The sequence below is a fragment of the Halichondria panicea genome, chromosome 1, assembly GCF_963675165.1.
Source record: "Halichondria panicea chromosome 1, odHalPani1.1, whole genome shotgun sequence".
Lineage (NCBI taxonomy): Eukaryota > Metazoa > Porifera > Demospongiae > Suberitida > Halichondriidae > Halichondria > Halichondria panicea.
This window is the reverse complement of record NC_087377.1, coordinates 6,263,620-6,281,322: the sequence shown is the minus strand read 5'-3', so window position 1 is coordinate 6,281,322 and position 17,703 is coordinate 6,263,620. Positions and strand designations below refer to the sequence as shown.

The window sequence follows — 17,703 nt, the reverse complement described above, 5'->3', positions numbered from 1 at the left end:
GGGCTGCTCTAAGCCTCGATCCCAGGCCACCCAGGCCGCACTTGCACTTCACTCAGGGATCCCTGAGGGAAGTGGCAGCTCTGCAGATCTGGTACAGTACAGGTGTTGGATTCAAGGACGGATGTACACACAGTGCAGTGTGGAGGCCGAGTGAAATTCAGAAGGATGAAGAAGTACCCTACCGGTAAATGATCATTCAAGTAAAATCTATGTCTAGGTACGCTAGGTTGTGCCAGATAAGAAAAAATACTGCAGCTCAATTAATATTGACATAACTTAATTTTCGACACACTTAAAAAATTATTACGAAGCCAGCTAGAGGGTCGGTTCTTTTAGAGGCTGAAAAATTATGTTGAAGCCCTGGTGTCGCATATTTAGAGGGCCGGTCACAGGTTACTGATACTCTACTATCCTCGATTACAGGCCGCGTACATTTCTAGTGGCCTGGAGTGGAATCGAGGCTATGGTTTGACCTCTATTTAGGACGTAGTAACAAGTGGTGTGTTTATGATAACTTTTTTGGCCTGCCTCCCTTGGTCTATTAAAATAATGTCCGTGAAACGTACATAAGATCAATTTGGTATGGCCTAAATATAGCACCCCCAGAAATATGTACGAAAAGCAGTACTATAATATTATGGGCGAATTATTCAACTTAAAACAAATGCGGTACAGTAGACTCTCGCTATTCCGGCCCTCTAAAGTACAGCCACCTCGATATATCGGCCATTTGGTTTGGCATGGATTGCTATAGCTAGATGTTTACTGCACATAACTCACCCCGAAGTACGGCCACTCGCTATACCGTACACTGGCCAATGCTGGCTACATGTATATACCCCAAACTAGGTTTTCATTACAGCCGGATGTTTTGGGTGTGGTTTGGCAGATTACACGTATATAGAGAGCAGATCAAATTATTCATTATAATTATCCTCGAGACAATTAAAAGAACCGCAAATTAGATTCGAGGTAAGGTCGTTTTTAAACAAAGCAAGAGCAAAGAACAGCTTGTTACACTATTGTTCCCAAAAAGACACAGGAGTCCACTGAATGGGCTGTCAAAAATTTTACAGCTATTCCCAGAATGTTTGGGCTGCAGAAATTTCTAGCTATACGTATTATATGTATAATACCGTATAGCTGGTAATTTTCGTGGGGTTAAAATATTCGTGGTTTTCGTGGTTGGAGGTGTGACCACGAATATTTTACCCATGAATGAAGCGACCTTGCCTACCTTTACCTACAATCCAAGCAGCAACCACGAAAATATTATCCACGAAATGTCTCAATATTGCTGAACCACGAATATTTTGTCCCCCGAAAATTACCCGCTATACGGTAATAATAATGTAGTGAGGGTAAGAGTACAATAATTATATGCCTTTCGTACTTATGTAGCTTCTATTTTACTCAATTAACTACCGTATAGTGCTTTAAATTTGCTAGTTAATGGCTTTTATTCGAGGCCTGTACAATTACAGTCATACGTACGTGTATATATAATAATTGTAGTAATTAAGGTTAAGAGTACAATATCGGTGCTATTAATCCCTTATTACACAATTATACTATTGATTTCTAATCGTAGGAGGTCCGACAACCGAATGCCTAGCATATTTGCTGAATCAACTTTGCCTTTACAGATGTTGTTGAGAGAGTTAGAGCTCCTATTACTAAAACTAGACCTAACAACACAACACACAGAGGACTAAGTCTAAGAAGAGTGTAACACCTACAGCATATCTTTTATCGGACAGCAAAAATAATTATTTTGGAAATTGTCCGGGTATAATTGGAACAGATTTTTATAGAGAATGCGAAGTGTCTGGAATAATTAGAACAAGCAAGCAGCTGCATGCGAGCTAACTATGTTTAATAGAACAGTGTGCGACTGAATAGTTGCACTAGCTATATCTAAAACTAGCTAAAGCTATCTTCTAAGTCTTACTTGCCGTCTATGAATGTAACTCAACTTTTTAAGGTATAATTATATTGTCCGTAATATTAAAGCACTGGAGTGTCCGTTGTATTAGAACAACGAAAATTTGCCCAAAAGAGTGTCCGGGGTAATTAGAAGTGTCCGATATATACGGTAACAATCTGTCAAGCGAAGTCAACAATGTCGAGTTTATAGCGTTTCTGTCCCGAGAATAGTAAATGAAGCATCACATGCTCTTTATTTAAGTGATTTTTGCCAAACTCTATATATACACCTATCCGTCTGTATTGTGTGCAAGGTGGGTGTATTTGAGGGCGATTTTTTTAGCTAGGAATTAACTCGTGCCAAACGAAACAGCTGTTATATCGAGGTGACTACACAAAGTGAAACCAAAGAGCCGGAATTACAAGAATCCACTGCATGTGGTAAATACTGCATAACATAAATAATTATCATTCGTATCGTATCCAAAATGTGAATTACGTGGCGAATTGGCATAAGTCTAAAACACATTCTTTTGTGCCTTTATACCTACCCCCAGCTTTTTTTAATGACTTTGTATTGGCAACTGCAATGGTACTGTAACAGCCCATGATTATGCTGCACATTAATGCATAATTATAAGTGTTTATCGCCACGTAAATAGTGCTATCTAGTTCTATAGATGCATGCATACTTATAGGTTTTCTGTACCAGTAGCATGCAGGCATGAAGCGTTCACCCACCCCCACTGAGCTTCATACTAATAATAATTATTATTTGCTCATCAAAACTTTCATTATAATAATACTATTGATAACTTAATAGACTGAATAGTCATTGCTATTACAAGTGGAAAGATGCATTTTTTTTCTCGTAGAACTTGATCTCTGGTGTGAGCTAACATTCATGCTCCTTGGTAACACTGAATTCAATATTTACAAGAACATCACCATTCCCGACGATGATCTTGTTAATCCCATGGAGATCAGTGTACTTGAAGCTAAAGTCTGCCGACTACAGAGTGGCTGTACCTGAGAATTACACTCATGCAGTGGTGTGGATTGAGGATAATGAAGGTACAGACTTTCTAGTTTCAACATAATAATGATGATTGTATTGTTAACAGCAATTGAGCCATTGGCTTATGTGCACCTGGAAGATTACCACTATATAGTGTTGTAGAAGGAGGACGTTTTGAGGTTTGTGTTGTTGCTATCAATCACAGCCCCGAAGAGTTGACGTTTGATTTCTGGATTCACATAAAAGGTATAATATCAAAACCTGACTAATTAAGTAATAATTAATTTTGTTAAATTTGGTACAGAACTAGACGTTTGGTGCAAACTGACATTCATACTTGAAAGCTAATGGCATACAGAGACAGTACAAAACCATCACCATTCCCGACGATGATCTTGTTAATCCATGGAGATCAGTGTATGAGAAACTAAAGTCAAATGACTACAGAGTGTTATACCTGAAAATTACACCCATGCAATCATTTGGGTAGAGGATAATGAAGGTTATTATAATACATACGTATAATTATGATCTGTCACTCACGATTCATTTTGTAATTATTTTAGATTATGAAACACTCACCTGGAAGATTATCACTACAGTGCAGTAGAAGGAAGTTGTTTTGAAGCATGTGTCGTTGCTGTCAATCGTCCTGAAAAGTTGACATTCACTGTGTGGATTCATATTGAAAGTATGCACTTTATTGCTACGTGTAGATATATAATTTAATTTTGAGTGTGAATTAATTATATGTGAAATTGCACAGAATTGGACATTTGGTACAGTCTCACATTCACTGTTGAAGGACATGCTGAACAGAGACAGTACAAGACGGTCACCATACCAGATGACAAGCTAGTGAATCCATGGAGAAGTTTGTACTCAAATCTGCAGACTACAGAGTGATGGTACCTGACTATTACTCTCATTCTGTCGTGTGGGTGCAAGATGACGAATGTACGTTGCAAAATAACTGTCTGTTCAGTTTTGGATTATTTTCATCCGCAGATATAAGCCAATGGTTTATGCTTACTTAGAAGAGGGTCCTTACAGTGTTGTAGAAGGAGCATCCTTTGAAGTTTGTGCTCGTACTGAGAATCGTGGTCCTGGAGTTGTTCAATTCACAGTTTGGCTTCACATCAAAGGTCTGTACATTCTCCCCTGAGCGTAGCTATCTGCCCACGATTGTATGTGAATTATTCTATCCAATCAAACAAAATCAAAGCACCACAGATGCTAAATACCAGTGCAGCAGGCAATGAATTAAACGACATGCAGTACTAGCACTTCCAACTATTAAAAAGAAAGTACCGCGGATGCTGATATATATACCTTGGTGGAGGTGCCAAAGCTACATAACATAAAGCTACTATAGCTATACCAAGAGTATCGAACCGTAGGCATACTGTACATCAGATGTATGCGGAGAGTAACGTGACTTCCTGTATCTGTCACAAGCTTTGATATTGCACACTGACTAATCCAAGTGTGGGTGATGTAATCTATCAAGAAAGTAGATTACATCACCCACACTTGGATGGGTTGATAGATTACATCACCCACGCTTGGATTGGTCAGTGTGCAAATTCCAAGCTTGTGACAGATACAGGAAGTCACGTTATTCTCTGCATACATCTGATACACAGTCATGACGAACATTTTTTTATTTTGCTGCATGCAGGCAGAATTCAGAATCACAGGGAAACTCAAAGAGTACCCACGATCGACTACGATTGTTGTTAAAACGATCGATGCCAGAAGTTCTAGTCCCTCTAAAATCAGTAATGGCATCAGCAGAGCCTTGCATGCAGCTCTCTTCTCAATCTTGCAGCTACCAATAGCTAGCGTTATAGTTCAGAGCTAATAATTATACTACAGTAGAGTAGCAACACCAGGTAAGCAAGTTTTGCTTACGTGAAAAGGCTGCAATAGCATTCCAAGTAAGCAAAACTAGGCATAACTCGAGAACGAAGCATTATTTTGAAAATCTATGAATCAAAATCCAAGAAAACATGACTAGAAGCCTATATAAACTCTTACTTGCACTTGATTGATCCTTGAGCAGCTGTAGCAGTCTACACAGATACACAAACACACTACCGTGCATGCACAACGAGGCATAATGAATACTCTGTGCACATAATTTTTAAAAAACTAAATTTGCATGTAGGAAGTCGTCAACCATGTAAAAAAGATGCCAAGTCCGTAATTATGGTTTGCAACTTTTAATTTTCTCACTTATGCAGCTAGCGTTCTAGTGCAGAGCTAAAACAGCAGACTCTTGCTATTCCGGCTCTCAAGTACGGCCATGCACCTCTATAATTATATTGGCCATATAGTTTGGCACTGATTGCTAGCAGCTAGATGTTTACTGCACAAAACTCGCCCTGAAATGCGGCCACTCGCTTTTCCGTATACTGGCCAGTCTATGTAATTTTACATTAATTTTATTACGGCGGGATATAACGTTTTGGGTGTGGTTTTGCTCTCTGAAACTAATTATTGGAGGACACACTCAACAACTCTTTTACAAAAACATCACTGTTCCTGATGATGATAACCTGGTGAATCCAAGACGGGAAGTACGTGTACTTATATCTGAAGTCCCCAGATTACAGAGTGAATATCCAAGAAAATTCATCCTATGCTATCGTCTGGATCGAGGGTGATTATAATTATCTTTAAACTCCGTTATATATTCGTGTTCAAATTTCAGGTAGAAATTGTCCATTGCTATTTATTATGAATGGAGTTGTTGACACTGGCGATATGCAGCCTGGGGCAGTTGCTCTCTATAGCTGCAATCCTGGTTATGTACTCTCCAATACTGTTGTGTGAAGATGCTTAGACAATGGAACATTGGATGGTTCTGATCCTTGTTGTGACTATAAGTGAAATTAATTTGTGTGTTAACTAAACTAAAAATGTTGCGTATGCAGTAACAGAAATAATTGTGCAATTTACTGGAGACACCCCCGACGTTGTTGGCAATCGTGTTGGAATTGAATTCACTGCCAACGCTCCACTTGACTCAGCCGAGTGTTCAGTCAGCGGTACTAGACGGCAACCAACAAACTAGATTATTTCAGCATCTCTATAATTCTTGTAGGTATTCCTGGGGTCGCCATATTCAGTGGTTTAGCTGGAATTCGCCCCCGTACAGTCACCATATCTGTAAGTAGTGGTGGTTTAAATGCAGTTGTTGCAAGAAGAGTACGATCAGGTACGTATGACTGCTTGTATACGTACGGTACACCATATTCTTATTGTTTCTCAATACGTACATACAGAGACAAGTCGCCAATGCTCAATTCACCTAATAAATGAAGTTGCTGTGTCTGGACAGAACGTTACCATCGATATTGCCATTATCGGGCCCACCCCTAGCAACAGGGTGACCAGCAGTACTTGTTCGCTTGACAATCAACGGAGCTTTACCTGTAAGTTTTTTTTCTGTAGTATAAAATTCACTAATTAATTTTGTGTAGGTGCTAATCCAATCCAATTGTTTGATATAATATTGGAGCTGGAGACCAAGTATCATTCACAATCGAACCGTAGTGACTATAATTATAAAATCAGCCAACTTTCCATACTTATAAAACTTTGCTGCATAGGTATCATAGAAAATAGTTATTATACATTTTGTGCAATAAGTGAGAACACAACTTAATCTGCTGTACGTTAGTCTGTTACAAACCATGTATATCAAGAATTTGGGAATTTATAGAACTCTATAATAATACAACGTAAATTATTATTTGCTACACTTTTCTAAACACGATAATAATTATAGCTCGGTTAAAAGCTTGTGCTAGTGTCAGGTTGAATCTTGTTACTTTTTAGCGGAAACTTTCGTAGTTCTTCTTCTTCCACCAAAACTGCTGACTTTTTCTTCTTGGATATCACAAAGCTGTGCAAAATTAGATCATCAGGTGCTATAATTATTGATCACTAACACTTACCACCAGACGATGACGATAACTACTGCAACTCCGATAATTGCGACAAAAATACTAACCACCACAGCTATTATTACTCTCTGCTCCGCAGACAATGTTGGAATAGTTATTGATGGAGGGACGGTTGGTACATGTACTAACAAGTTGGCTGAAAGTGAAAATCCTCCATCAGCATACTCGTTTCTAAAGTTCTGCAAATTAAGTAAAGTATGCAAGGGATCAGTGTGACCTGACAATTATTAACCAATTTCTTTGTGTACAAGCTAAAAATCGCACAAACTTCTCATTCCAACCATAGGTATGAAGAACTTACATTGATGGCATTGAGAAGTGTGATTCCAGAAAGTATGCCATTTTCAGTTTCAACGTAAACGTAGAACGTCACTTGACCATCATCATTTGTGGCTATATCTGTGATGAAGACAGCATCTTCTGTGACTAGTTCCACTTGCCGCCTATAATAATTAATACAGAAACAATAATTATGCACACCACTATACATAATTATTTCACATACTTGGCACGGTCGTTTTTACTGAATATGCAAACATTTGATTCACAGTACTTGTTGATTGCTTGAGCAGTTAATGTTCTGAATGCATCCTCAATTGTTACTGTAAACTAAAAAACACAGACATACAACTTTGACTTTAAGCTGCCAGCTATATAATAAACCTACCCTAAATAGAGAATATTCATCAAGTTTTATGGCAATGATGTACTCCTCGTATCCGGGCGGTGCTTTAGGCTCTAGATCTACCGATAAATTACATGCATGAAGATATTGAATTGCAGAATCATGATCAGTTTGTCCATACCTAGGTTGACACAAGTGTCCCCCCTTTGCTCTACACCATCGGGGCATATACACATGTATCCTCCCACTGTGTTGATGCAGTACCTCATGGTCGTATCAGTTTCACACAAATCGGAGCCTCCTAGTGCAGCTTCAACACATTCATTCATATCTATTTGTATTTAGATGTAGACATCGGTCAATTTTTACTACATACACTGACCTTGGCACTGTATTCCATTTTCAGTAAACCCTTTGCCACAACTGCAACTGAAGCTGCCTAGGTTATCGGTGCATACTCCATTATCAGGGTCACAAGGTGACTCTTTGCACTCGTTTACATCTGTATGACAGTGTATCGGTATGGCATTAATTTTATCAGCTCATGCAGCCTCAGATACGCCCTAAGGCGATAAATGCACTGGGAATAATTAGTAAGATCAAGGTACCGTACCGTATAGAGCGAGTTGTTTTCATAAATTATGGTGGAAGTTTTCTATTGTAGAGCTTTATAGGTTAAACCAAGCTAGAGTTCAACTAACAGTATAATAATTTTCTTAGTTATCTATATTATACATACAGTCCACTATAATTAGCAAAATCCTGATGCTCTGAATCCAATTACCGTATACAGTAGAACCTCGATTATCCGGACACCTTGGTTCCTGAAGCAGGCCGGATAAGTGAATATGCCAGATAATCGAATAGATAAACCACGCCTTGATCCACCCACTTTATTGATAAACAGCAGTGCCGCATGGTGGTCTGCGCATGCGCAGAAGATAAGCTGGCATGTCTCCATGGTAACAGCTGCACCGCGCATGCGCATTTGAGAGCATTTGAGGGTCACGCCCATTTTCTAATCTGATAAAAAGAAAACTGCCAAGCCGGATAATCGAGGTTCCGGATAATGGAGGGCCGGATAATCGAGGTTCTACTGTAGCGGGTAATTTTCGGGGGAGACAAAAATAATATTTGTGGTTGATCGAAGCTCTGACCATGAATATTTTACCCACGAATGAAGCAACCTTGACTATCTTTACCTGCAATGCAATCAGCAACCACGAAAATACTATCCACGAAAATTAATATTGCTGAACCACAAATATTTTGTTCCCCGAAAATTACCGGCTATACGGTAACTCTTTCCACTGAAGCGCTTCGTCTATAAGCGGCCACCATCTTATACCTTAATTACTTTTCCCAATTATTTTAGTGGGTGTTTCTCAATACTGCTGTTTTTCAGCGAGTTTCCAACGCGCATAACCAGTGCACAGAATAGCGAGGTATCCACATTTCACAGCATATTGCAGGGCAACTACTGATCTAGCTAGCAATCCGTGCCAAACGAAATGGCCGGTATTAATATTTTATCGAGGTGTCTGCATGCATGGTGTCTGTGATCATAGATAGAGTAGAGAGGGATTGGAAACGGAAGTGCCCTCGAAGTACCATCCGTGTATCTCCGTGGTTTTAATCGAGGCTTACTTTTTAACGTGAGGGCTAACATAAATAATTTATGCGAATTGTTTGCTCTCTGTAAGAAGTCCACGAGCAGTTCTACTGCTAAACACCAACTTTCATCTCATACTTGAGGCCATTTGGGACACTGGACACTATTTTAGTTGCACAGCCTTAACTATAATTATAGGAACACAACATGAAAAAGCGCTCTGTGTACCTCTAGTTACTTCACGACAATCGAGAATATATTTTCTTCGTTTCCAATTGGTACCTACTATCAGGGGACATGTGATTCAGTATTGGGGGTAGCTCTGAGATGCATGCATTGAACATAATAAGTTTCCCGGGCTTTTGCGGGGAGTTATGAGGAGATACACGGATGGTCCCAGAGCCACTACATAAACTTCATATTGTAAAACATCACGTGAATCACTTCCGTTTCCAATCCCTCTCTGCTCTATCTATGCTGTGATTCAGAGAGCCGGATTAGTTTTTAATTAAGAATTGAAGAATGGAGGGAGGAATATAGTTTGTCAGGGCCTAATTACTATTACCAGTAGACTCTCGCTATTCCGGCTCTCTGAAGTACGTCCACCTTGTTATACCGGTCATTATAGGTTTGGCATTGACTGCTATAATAATGAAAGCACCGCGGGTGCTGATGCCTCGGTGGAGGTGCCAAAGCTACATAACATAAAGCTACTAATAGCTAGCTTTTATACACACATTGATTATAATTATCATGATGAACATTTTTGATTTTGCTGCATGCAAAATCCAGAATCACAGGGAAACTCAAAGAGTGGGTAATGATCGACGATGATTGTTGTTATAACGATCGATGCCAAAAGTTCAAGTCTAAAATTAATGGCTGCAAGTCAGCAGAGCCTTGCAGCTCTCTTCTCACTCTTGCAGCTACCAATAGCTAGCGTTCTAGTGCAGAGCTAACTACTAAGTAGAGTAGCAACACTCGGTGAACAAGTTTTGCTACAGACTCTTCTGAAAAGGCTGCAATGGCATTCCAAGTAAGCAAAACTAGGCATAACTCGAGAACGAAGCTTTATTTTGCAAATCCACAAATACCAAGCCAAGAAAACATGACTAGAAGCCTATAGAAACTCTTACTTGCACTTCATTGATCCTTGAAACAGTCTACACACACACACACAGACACACAAACACACCACCGTATACCTTGCTTGCGCATGCGCACCGAGGCATAATTATGATTATGTTTACTGCACAAAACTCGCCACTCACTACTGGCTGCATCAAACATTTTAATGTAATTAACGTTTCTTTCGGAGGGATATAACGTTTTGGGTGTAGTTTGGCATTGGATTACACATAAGTAGACAAATGATTCATTAATTATCCTTGAGACAGAGCCGCAAAATTAGTCATTAGATTTGAGGTAGGGTCGTTTTTAATTAAGCCGCGGCTATTTTCAAATAATGCGACCAACTCGCTATTCCAGCCAAGCTGAACTGTCCCGAGGGTGGTGGCCAGATTAACGAGAGTCTACTGTATAAAATAATGGCTATACCTAATCTATCACCCTAAAACCTCTACGTACTTTCACATGTTCGTCCATTTGCACGTAGCTCATAACCAGGCATACAACTGCACTGTCCCACGTCCGATACATTTACGCAAACTTGGTCACAATTGTTTAGATCGCTGCACATTGAATCTGGTGAAACTGTATTGAAACAGATTGTGGGCACATTGTTAAAATAAGTGAATCTGCACGATAGACAACTGATTAATGCCAGAACCATGCATTAATCGAAGCTAACCTGTGCATGATGTTCTGTCACTTGATAATTCATATCCATCAGTGCAGCTACAGTTAAATCCACCATTATTATTAGTACAAATTTGATGGCAGCCTCCATTTCGAATAGAGCACTCATCAACATCTGTAGAAATGATTGTTTAAAGAACAATTACGTCAACTTGTTTGACAATGCATGTTACCTTTGCAGTGAGTTGCATTCAACAACCGATATCCTGGATTACAATCACATTGAAAGCCACCCTCAGTGTTAACACAAATGTCCGCACAGTTTTCAGTCCCATTTATACATTCATCAATGTCTACATTGGGAAAGCAGTATTTTGTAGCGCTGAACAGTGGCACTACATACGTACCTGCACATTTACCCCCGTCACCAAAGTAGCCATTCGGACACGGCCCGCATTCAGCTCCAACTCCTGGAGCTGGTATGTCCACGCACTCTACTCCTTCGAAGCATGTAGTCTGAGCACACCCATTAATGTCTTCTTCACAAAACAGACCTTCCCTGCCTACAAAACGAGTTGATTTAACAGGGAAATATTAACATGTTGCCCTAAAACAATATTAATGCAGTATTTCCTCTCACCTTCTGGACATTCACAATTGAGCATAACAATGTTTGCACTTAATCCGATAACTCCATTTGTTGTACAGTTTCCATACAAGCATGCACATATTTGGACTTGAACATTTAGCACAGATCGAGCCTCCATCTCATCCTCAGCAACAAATACTAGGTGTGCACTTGTTTCCTCTGTTATCAGCCACTTGAAAACATAGTCTATATAGTCATTCCCAGGAAAAGGTGTCAAGGTTGCATTTTCAGGTACACCTCCCGCAACATATACATTAATAGTAGAGATATTGTTGTCAGTGACATTAAAGTGTAGCTCAGCCGTTTCACCGAATCTTATTTGTAAAATACGAGGTCCTAGAATAACCGGTGGGGTATTTGCTGCAAGAATAATAATTATTAATGCATAACTTTTCATAGCTCTTACTTTCTTACCTCCTTGCTCTTGCTCGACTAAATTCTGTTGATTAGATGACATAGTTTGAATTCCAATATTGATATCACCTGTCTGAATAGCATCAAAAATACAGTCATTGTTATCTCCACATGCATCAAGTACATCTGGCGGAGCAGCCGCTAGAACATCTGTTAGAAACACTGGCATGTGATTCGGAAACTGGTAATCTGCAGTAGTTGACTCTTCAGGATATGTGAACAGAGAGTCCTCCTGTTCGATTATCCCTGTAATACAAGAAAATACGAATGCATAAGTATATATAATGTAACTATTATTGTCTCTGCATGTATACAAAAAATTAATGTTGTCTGCTGCTTGGCAATGTAAAATTGTGAAGCTCGATAAGGTGCCATGGTCCTCGTAGTAGGTATAGGTAGAGTACGTGGGTTTAAGTGTAACAGGAAGGGTCGACAGACGTACTGTTATAACAGGGTGACCGTGTTATGCCATGGTACCTGAAACAATGAGTTTTGCTAGCTGGTGAAACAAGCTAGCCTGCAGTAGTGCTAAATCTACTAGCGCTGAGGCTATTGTTATTGTACCAGGAAATACAAAAAATTATTGTGGATGACAGAAGTATTGATATCACCCTACGACCACTTCACCCTGCTGTACTTGAAATAAAATAGTACCATAATCCTTTGATGTGACCATGAGTATACTTAAAAATTAATAATGTATCATGTGGTCATACATGATTGGCCGACTTCATGTAGAATTCTATCATCCACTGGTGGAGTCAAAATTGTTCCATTTTTGAAGGCAACATCATCTGTTGCATCCCCATTGAAATTCCCACTCAGTCCAGATCCCATGCTTCTAAACTCTTCGGGAACAATCAAGGTAAAGCCCAGCATTGCACTAGCGTTGACTATCATTCCAATACCATTTGGAAAGCTTGCAACTAGGGATGTAGGTGAGCTCCGAGTTATAGTTGCATTTATATGTTCAAATGTGTCGTTCGTATTTGAGACATTAGCTAGGATATCTCTCCCCTCAAAGAATACCAGAAGCGGTTCTGTATCATTTTCACCAGGAAGACGAACCTGTGTGAATTACAATAATTACGGTACAAAGTAATACTCACTGCATGTGGGCATGTTTTAATAACAAACAGTAGTAACGTGTTCTAAATGTTTCATTTATGATTTAAGAATCGAGGGTGACGCTGAATTATTGAAGAAGGTAAAGTTATAGGCGTAAGTATAAAAATAGAACACTGAATGTAATGAAGTAGAAGGAAAAAACGTACAAATTTGTAACTTTGGATTTGAGTGTGCAATAAATTTGTATAACTGGCTTTTTGGTGCGATTTTGTAACAAAGCATCTACTTTTGTGTATACGTTGAATTCAATTCTTGTAACATGCAATACAATTATTTGGTCTAACATTAACGGAAGTGTGGAAGTTGAATAAGTGAAGGTATGCTACAATATTTGAATTTGTACACAATCATTAACGGAAGGGTTAGTTCAGAATGTGTTTGGTGCAGCATATTTACCATTATTATTGTCGCCAGCCACATGCAGGCAATTAAGCATAATTACTATTGGGTACAGCTATTGTAATAACTCCCCTATTATGCATGGTATGTATAAACAACTTGAGTTTTATATAATTATACCTCCACTGGTGAATACTTAGATAATCCAAAGGCTATTGCGACCAACTGTGTTGCAGTACTGTTTCCCACAGGGTGGGTTCGTCCTTGCAGAACAAATGATGTATTAGCTGTGTTTATATCTAATAGAGTGTACTCTCCCCATCCATTAAAAGTAAAGACACCACCATCAAGGTTTGTTATATGCGGATCTCCCCAGCACCAAGCTGCATCGGATATAATAGCATTCATCTTAGATTTACAAAATTAAGGTAATAGGTATACCTCTTCTAGGAGCTACATATGTAGAACAAGAATCTGCTGGACGAAGACTGGTGTATGATTTACAGATATCACCATCGAAGCAGCAGTATTCTCGGAAAGGATAGTCATTTTTCAAATAACTTGCTTGATCCCAGAATGGATTGTATCTTAGTAAAGAGCTTCCGTAGTATCCGAACGAGGAGTCCAACAATGCTCCAAAATTGCTTCGTAGGGTAAAGGATTAATTAAGTAATGTCACATTATTTAGTTACTAACCTGAAATCATAGCTGTAGCAGCAAAGTTGAACCCCAATGTTAGGAGAGCTAGGCTTGAATCTTTGCACATAGCATAGAGAATTATAAAAACTAGAATCTCCAGTAATCTGTGCTAGATAATACGAAGCATATCTGTAGCGACTATCGAATATTGCCTGCCAAAAAGAACATGGGCATGGACGATCGTAAGATTGTTGTTTTCCACGGAAAGATCGAATGTCCTTGGTAGCTCGGCTTAGACATTCAGCTCGTGCCCTTTGTGTCAAGTCTGTGGCTGCTCCAATTTGATAAACTAAGTTTGACCAGCTTACTCCATACTCCGTATTATTACATGCAACCATATTGATCTCTCGGTAACCACTCAATGGATGATTTGTGTAGGACGGAAAATCTATTGATCGGGCAGACTTTGAATTGATATTGTAGCCTACAACAGAATAGCGATAGCTGCCAGACCACTCAATCATGTCACAGTTATAGTTAAATACAGTGTAGGTCTTGAAACCGTCCGTAACAATTATAGCTTGATAAGAATTTCTCATTGCACTCACTCCATAATAGCGCTGAAATAGGGTAGAGCATGAGGCAACTATTATAAAGCTAGTATGTACTTGTGCACCAATAATCACCTGATAGTAGTATGAGCCAAAAGGGTATGGAGGTACATCTATCCAGTGAGCAACCAACATCCATATCCCCGAGAAATCACTTTTGGTTTTCCTCGAAACAAAGTGACTGACTAGTTCTAACTTTGCTGAAGCTGCTGTACCCTGATTCGGGTTGTAGGTTTTATAAATTATGCGGCTTCCAGAAAGCCGATTATCATGGTCGTTCCAGAATACAGCAACAACGTTTGATTCCCTCACCCCAAAATAACGAGATGGAAACACGTTGGGATACCACCAAGTAAACGGTCTTCCAAATGATATTACTCCATTTGAACAAACCTAAAAAAATTTTAATTGCTAATATCACTTTATAATTATGCATGGCCTAAAAATTTGACAAGACGTGAAGACGTGCATGTTGTCAAGCTTTCTGGCAACTAAAAATAATTAGTACGGTAAAACTACATCAAATACACCCCTACCCTCAGAATTGTTTCTGTGCGAGAGCCGTAAGGAATTCCTTCATTCATGTACACTGGTGATGAGCATCCATCCAATGTGTGTCCTAGTTCACTCAGGTCTCCATTGTCAATTTCCTCAATGTTAAGGAATGACAAGAAGTCCTGTCCATCAGTCAAAAGAGGTCCTGTTTGATACAATGGATTATAGCTACGTACATGTATAGTAACTACTAACAGATAAAAATAAATGTTGAGTATAAATAATTATTAATTAATGTCAAGCATACGGTTGGCACTTATCCTAGCAATCACAACTCAACGGCCGGTAATGTATTATTATATCTGGTTATTATGCCTCGAGGCGTAGCCGCACGAGGAATACGGTAAAGCTGACTGTGTGTGTGTGTGTGTTCCAGCTGTAATGTACTGCTCAACGGTTGCAATGCGGCGAAAACTAACAACTTCTATATGTTTCTAGCCACGTTCTCTTTTCGTGGATTAGCAAACTAAAGATTCTTTCTCGAATTGAAGACTGTTGCAGTTCTCTTCAGAATCTTTCGTAGCATCATTAGTTCGCACAAAGTTTTTATTCGAGTTAGCCTTGCACTAAAGCGCTAGCTCTTCATTAGCTACAACTACAAGATCAGAAAAGAGCTGCTAAAGCAGTATAGGTGAACTTGAACTCTTTGCAGACACGCCCCCTATTCCTGTGGACATGCATGCGCGCTCATCCCCACGAGTGAGACAATCCAGATCCAGACAGAATCAATGTTCATCTTTCTTGAGGTCCTGGTATATAAGCCACAAAACACTTACATGATCCATAATACAATATCATGTAATCCTCAGTTATACATACAATTCAAATGCAAATTTTAATGTGAAACTCATTATAGATTTATTCTACAACACTTAATAATATTGCATAACATGGCGAGAGGAATTAGCACAGCGCAGCTTGCAGCACTCGTTATACTCACAGCAGCTATACTCCTCCAATTAACTCGTTTATGCTTGGTGCTCGAGGTCAAAGAAGATAGCTTCGGAATCATGATCCCATTTCGAGCAATCTTCGAGCACCAAGCGTTATTTAACGAGCCGGAGAAGTGATAAAACTATAGTGTGAATAATAAATACTATGTCATAATTAGGGTGACTGCAATTAAGGTTTTCATAAATATACATTAATGGTGCTCCTCAGTCTAAATAGCTATACTCATCAAATAAACGTCTATACTTTCTGTCAATGAGGCCGATTTCATTGCTCGTCTTATAAGGTGTATCTTCAGATCTAGCTATGATGGAGGTGTTAGCTATATAAATTGTTTTCTTTGAGACAGTGACCATCCAGTTAGAGTTCCTTGTTGCATGGTAATAATTATACCTCCAAATAATTATTTGCCTGGGAAAAAACTAAGGAAACAAGCATGCATGGAGAGGAGGATGTCAATTCGTCACAGCATCATTCACGTGTACACTTTTTGATATTAATTTTGTGAAAGCATATTACTCAAGGGTGGTATACATGGGTGGTCAGAATTGAGTCAACAACAGCAGTAGAAATCTGAGAGGCTCCGTGGCCAAATGCATTTACTATACATTATTATGAACAGGAAATTAAATTTATTGATTGTTGAATTATAGCGGGTTATTTCGTAGGGTGGAAAATGTCGTATTGTAGAGCATCATACGAACTACGAAATTATATGACTACAATACACAACTTCACTGTTAGTGTACGAATATAATTGGGCAGTTCATACAAAAATTTGAAAATTAACCGCTGTACATGCAGTCTCCGCTAATAGAAAGGTTTCGTGAATAAAATTTTTGCAGCATGCATGCATGCAGGAGCGGATCCAGGGGTATGGAATAGGGGGCTCACCCCCCCTTCCTCCTAAGAACCTTCATCTATTATAGTGATCTATCAGCTAGCTAGCTATTAACTCACTCACTGCATGCACTGGATCACGATGTAGCTAGGTGACATTATCATGACCACACCCAGTTTGATACTGAGCATGACTAAGAAGTCTTGATGAGTCAATGCAGAAAACAGATCCAAGAATGAAAAACAGTTCACCTTTTTTAGAAAACGGTATTGTTTCCCCCTCCCCCCCCCCTACCAAAAGTCCTGGATCTGCCCCTGGCATGCGATAATTATGAGGTATAAACATTCGTGGTACATGCTTAATCAACATTTATTCCCTCGAAATATACCGCTATGTCAAAATTAATGCATTTATGATCTACAAGTATAATTATACAGTTATGTATGAGCTTTTAAACACCTTCTGTGGATGGTTGTGTAGTTGTAATTAGGTCACTTCCACTTCCACTACCAAGTCCAAGAGAACTTCCACTTTGTTGATGAGAGCTTTGGAAAATTGAAAGAAGGCAGAATAATGGGTAGTACATTGAGCATTGCTTCGCCATGTTCGACGTCTTCTATAAAAACGGGGCGTATCTCAACACTACTCAGCGCATGCGCTGCA

The 17,703-nt window shown here is 39.2% G+C and overlaps 1 protein-coding gene and 1 long non-coding RNA gene across 7 annotated transcripts; one reads left to right on the top strand and one right to left on the bottom strand.

The window, feature by feature from the left end:
* On the top strand, positions 1 to 7,486 carry LOC135342322 (uncharacterized). Of its 6 annotated transcripts, none has more exons than XR_010396842.1 (11): positions 1 to 184; positions 2,802 to 3,000; positions 3,051 to 3,190; positions 3,249 to 3,446; positions 3,511 to 3,635; positions 3,711 to 3,901; positions 3,953 to 5,609; positions 5,661 to 5,997; positions 6,054 to 6,167; positions 6,235 to 6,384; positions 7,205 to 7,486. It is a non-coding gene; the product is annotated as an uncharacterized LOC135342322 (long non-coding RNA). The 6 variants fall into 6 exon arrangements; XR_010396839.1 differs by lacking the exon at positions 7,205 to 7,486 and adding an exon at positions 6,433 to 6,575; XR_010396829.1 differs by lacking the exon at positions 7,205 to 7,486 and adding an exon at positions 2,300 to 2,367 and having other exon boundaries at positions 6,235 to 6,375.
* LOC135342269 (mucin-like protein) lies at positions 6,563 to 17,699 on the bottom strand. Its single transcript, XM_064538966.1, has 20 exons — positions 17,500 to 17,699; positions 15,230 to 15,393; positions 14,769 to 15,086; positions 14,140 to 14,702; positions 13,885 to 14,087; positions 13,624 to 13,826; positions 12,693 to 13,044; positions 11,977 to 12,222; positions 11,554 to 11,922; positions 11,321 to 11,476; positions 11,147 to 11,266; positions 10,966 to 11,088; positions 10,743 to 10,868; positions 7,926 to 8,045; positions 7,725 to 7,874; positions 7,586 to 7,662; positions 7,424 to 7,527; positions 7,220 to 7,361; positions 6,910 to 7,097; positions 6,563 to 6,857 (listed from the first exon to the last, which is right to left on the bottom strand). Exons 1-20 carry the CDS (start codon positions 17,642 to 17,644, stop codon positions 6,746 to 6,748), a joined length of 3,981 nt encoding a protein of 1,326 aa, XP_064395036.1. The 5' UTR covers positions 17,645 to 17,699; the 3' UTR covers positions 6,563 to 6,745.
* Between the last annotated feature and the right edge of the window lie 4 nt (positions 17,700 to 17,703).

Bases quoted from the DNA above. Each gene is read 5' to 3' on its own strand.
- LOC135342269 (XM_064538966.1), bottom strand. From the start codon at position 17,644: ATGGCGAAGCAATGCTCAATGTACTACCCATTATTCTGCCTTCTTTCA. The intron at 7,875-7,925 runs GTCAGTGTATGT...AAATACAAATAG, and splicing joins AAATGGAATACAGTGCCAAG to ATATGAATGAATGTGTTGAA. The intron at 7,528-7,585 runs GTAGGTTTATTA...TGTGTTTTTTAG, and splicing joins ATGAATATTCTCTATTTAGG to TTTACAGTAACAATTGAGGA.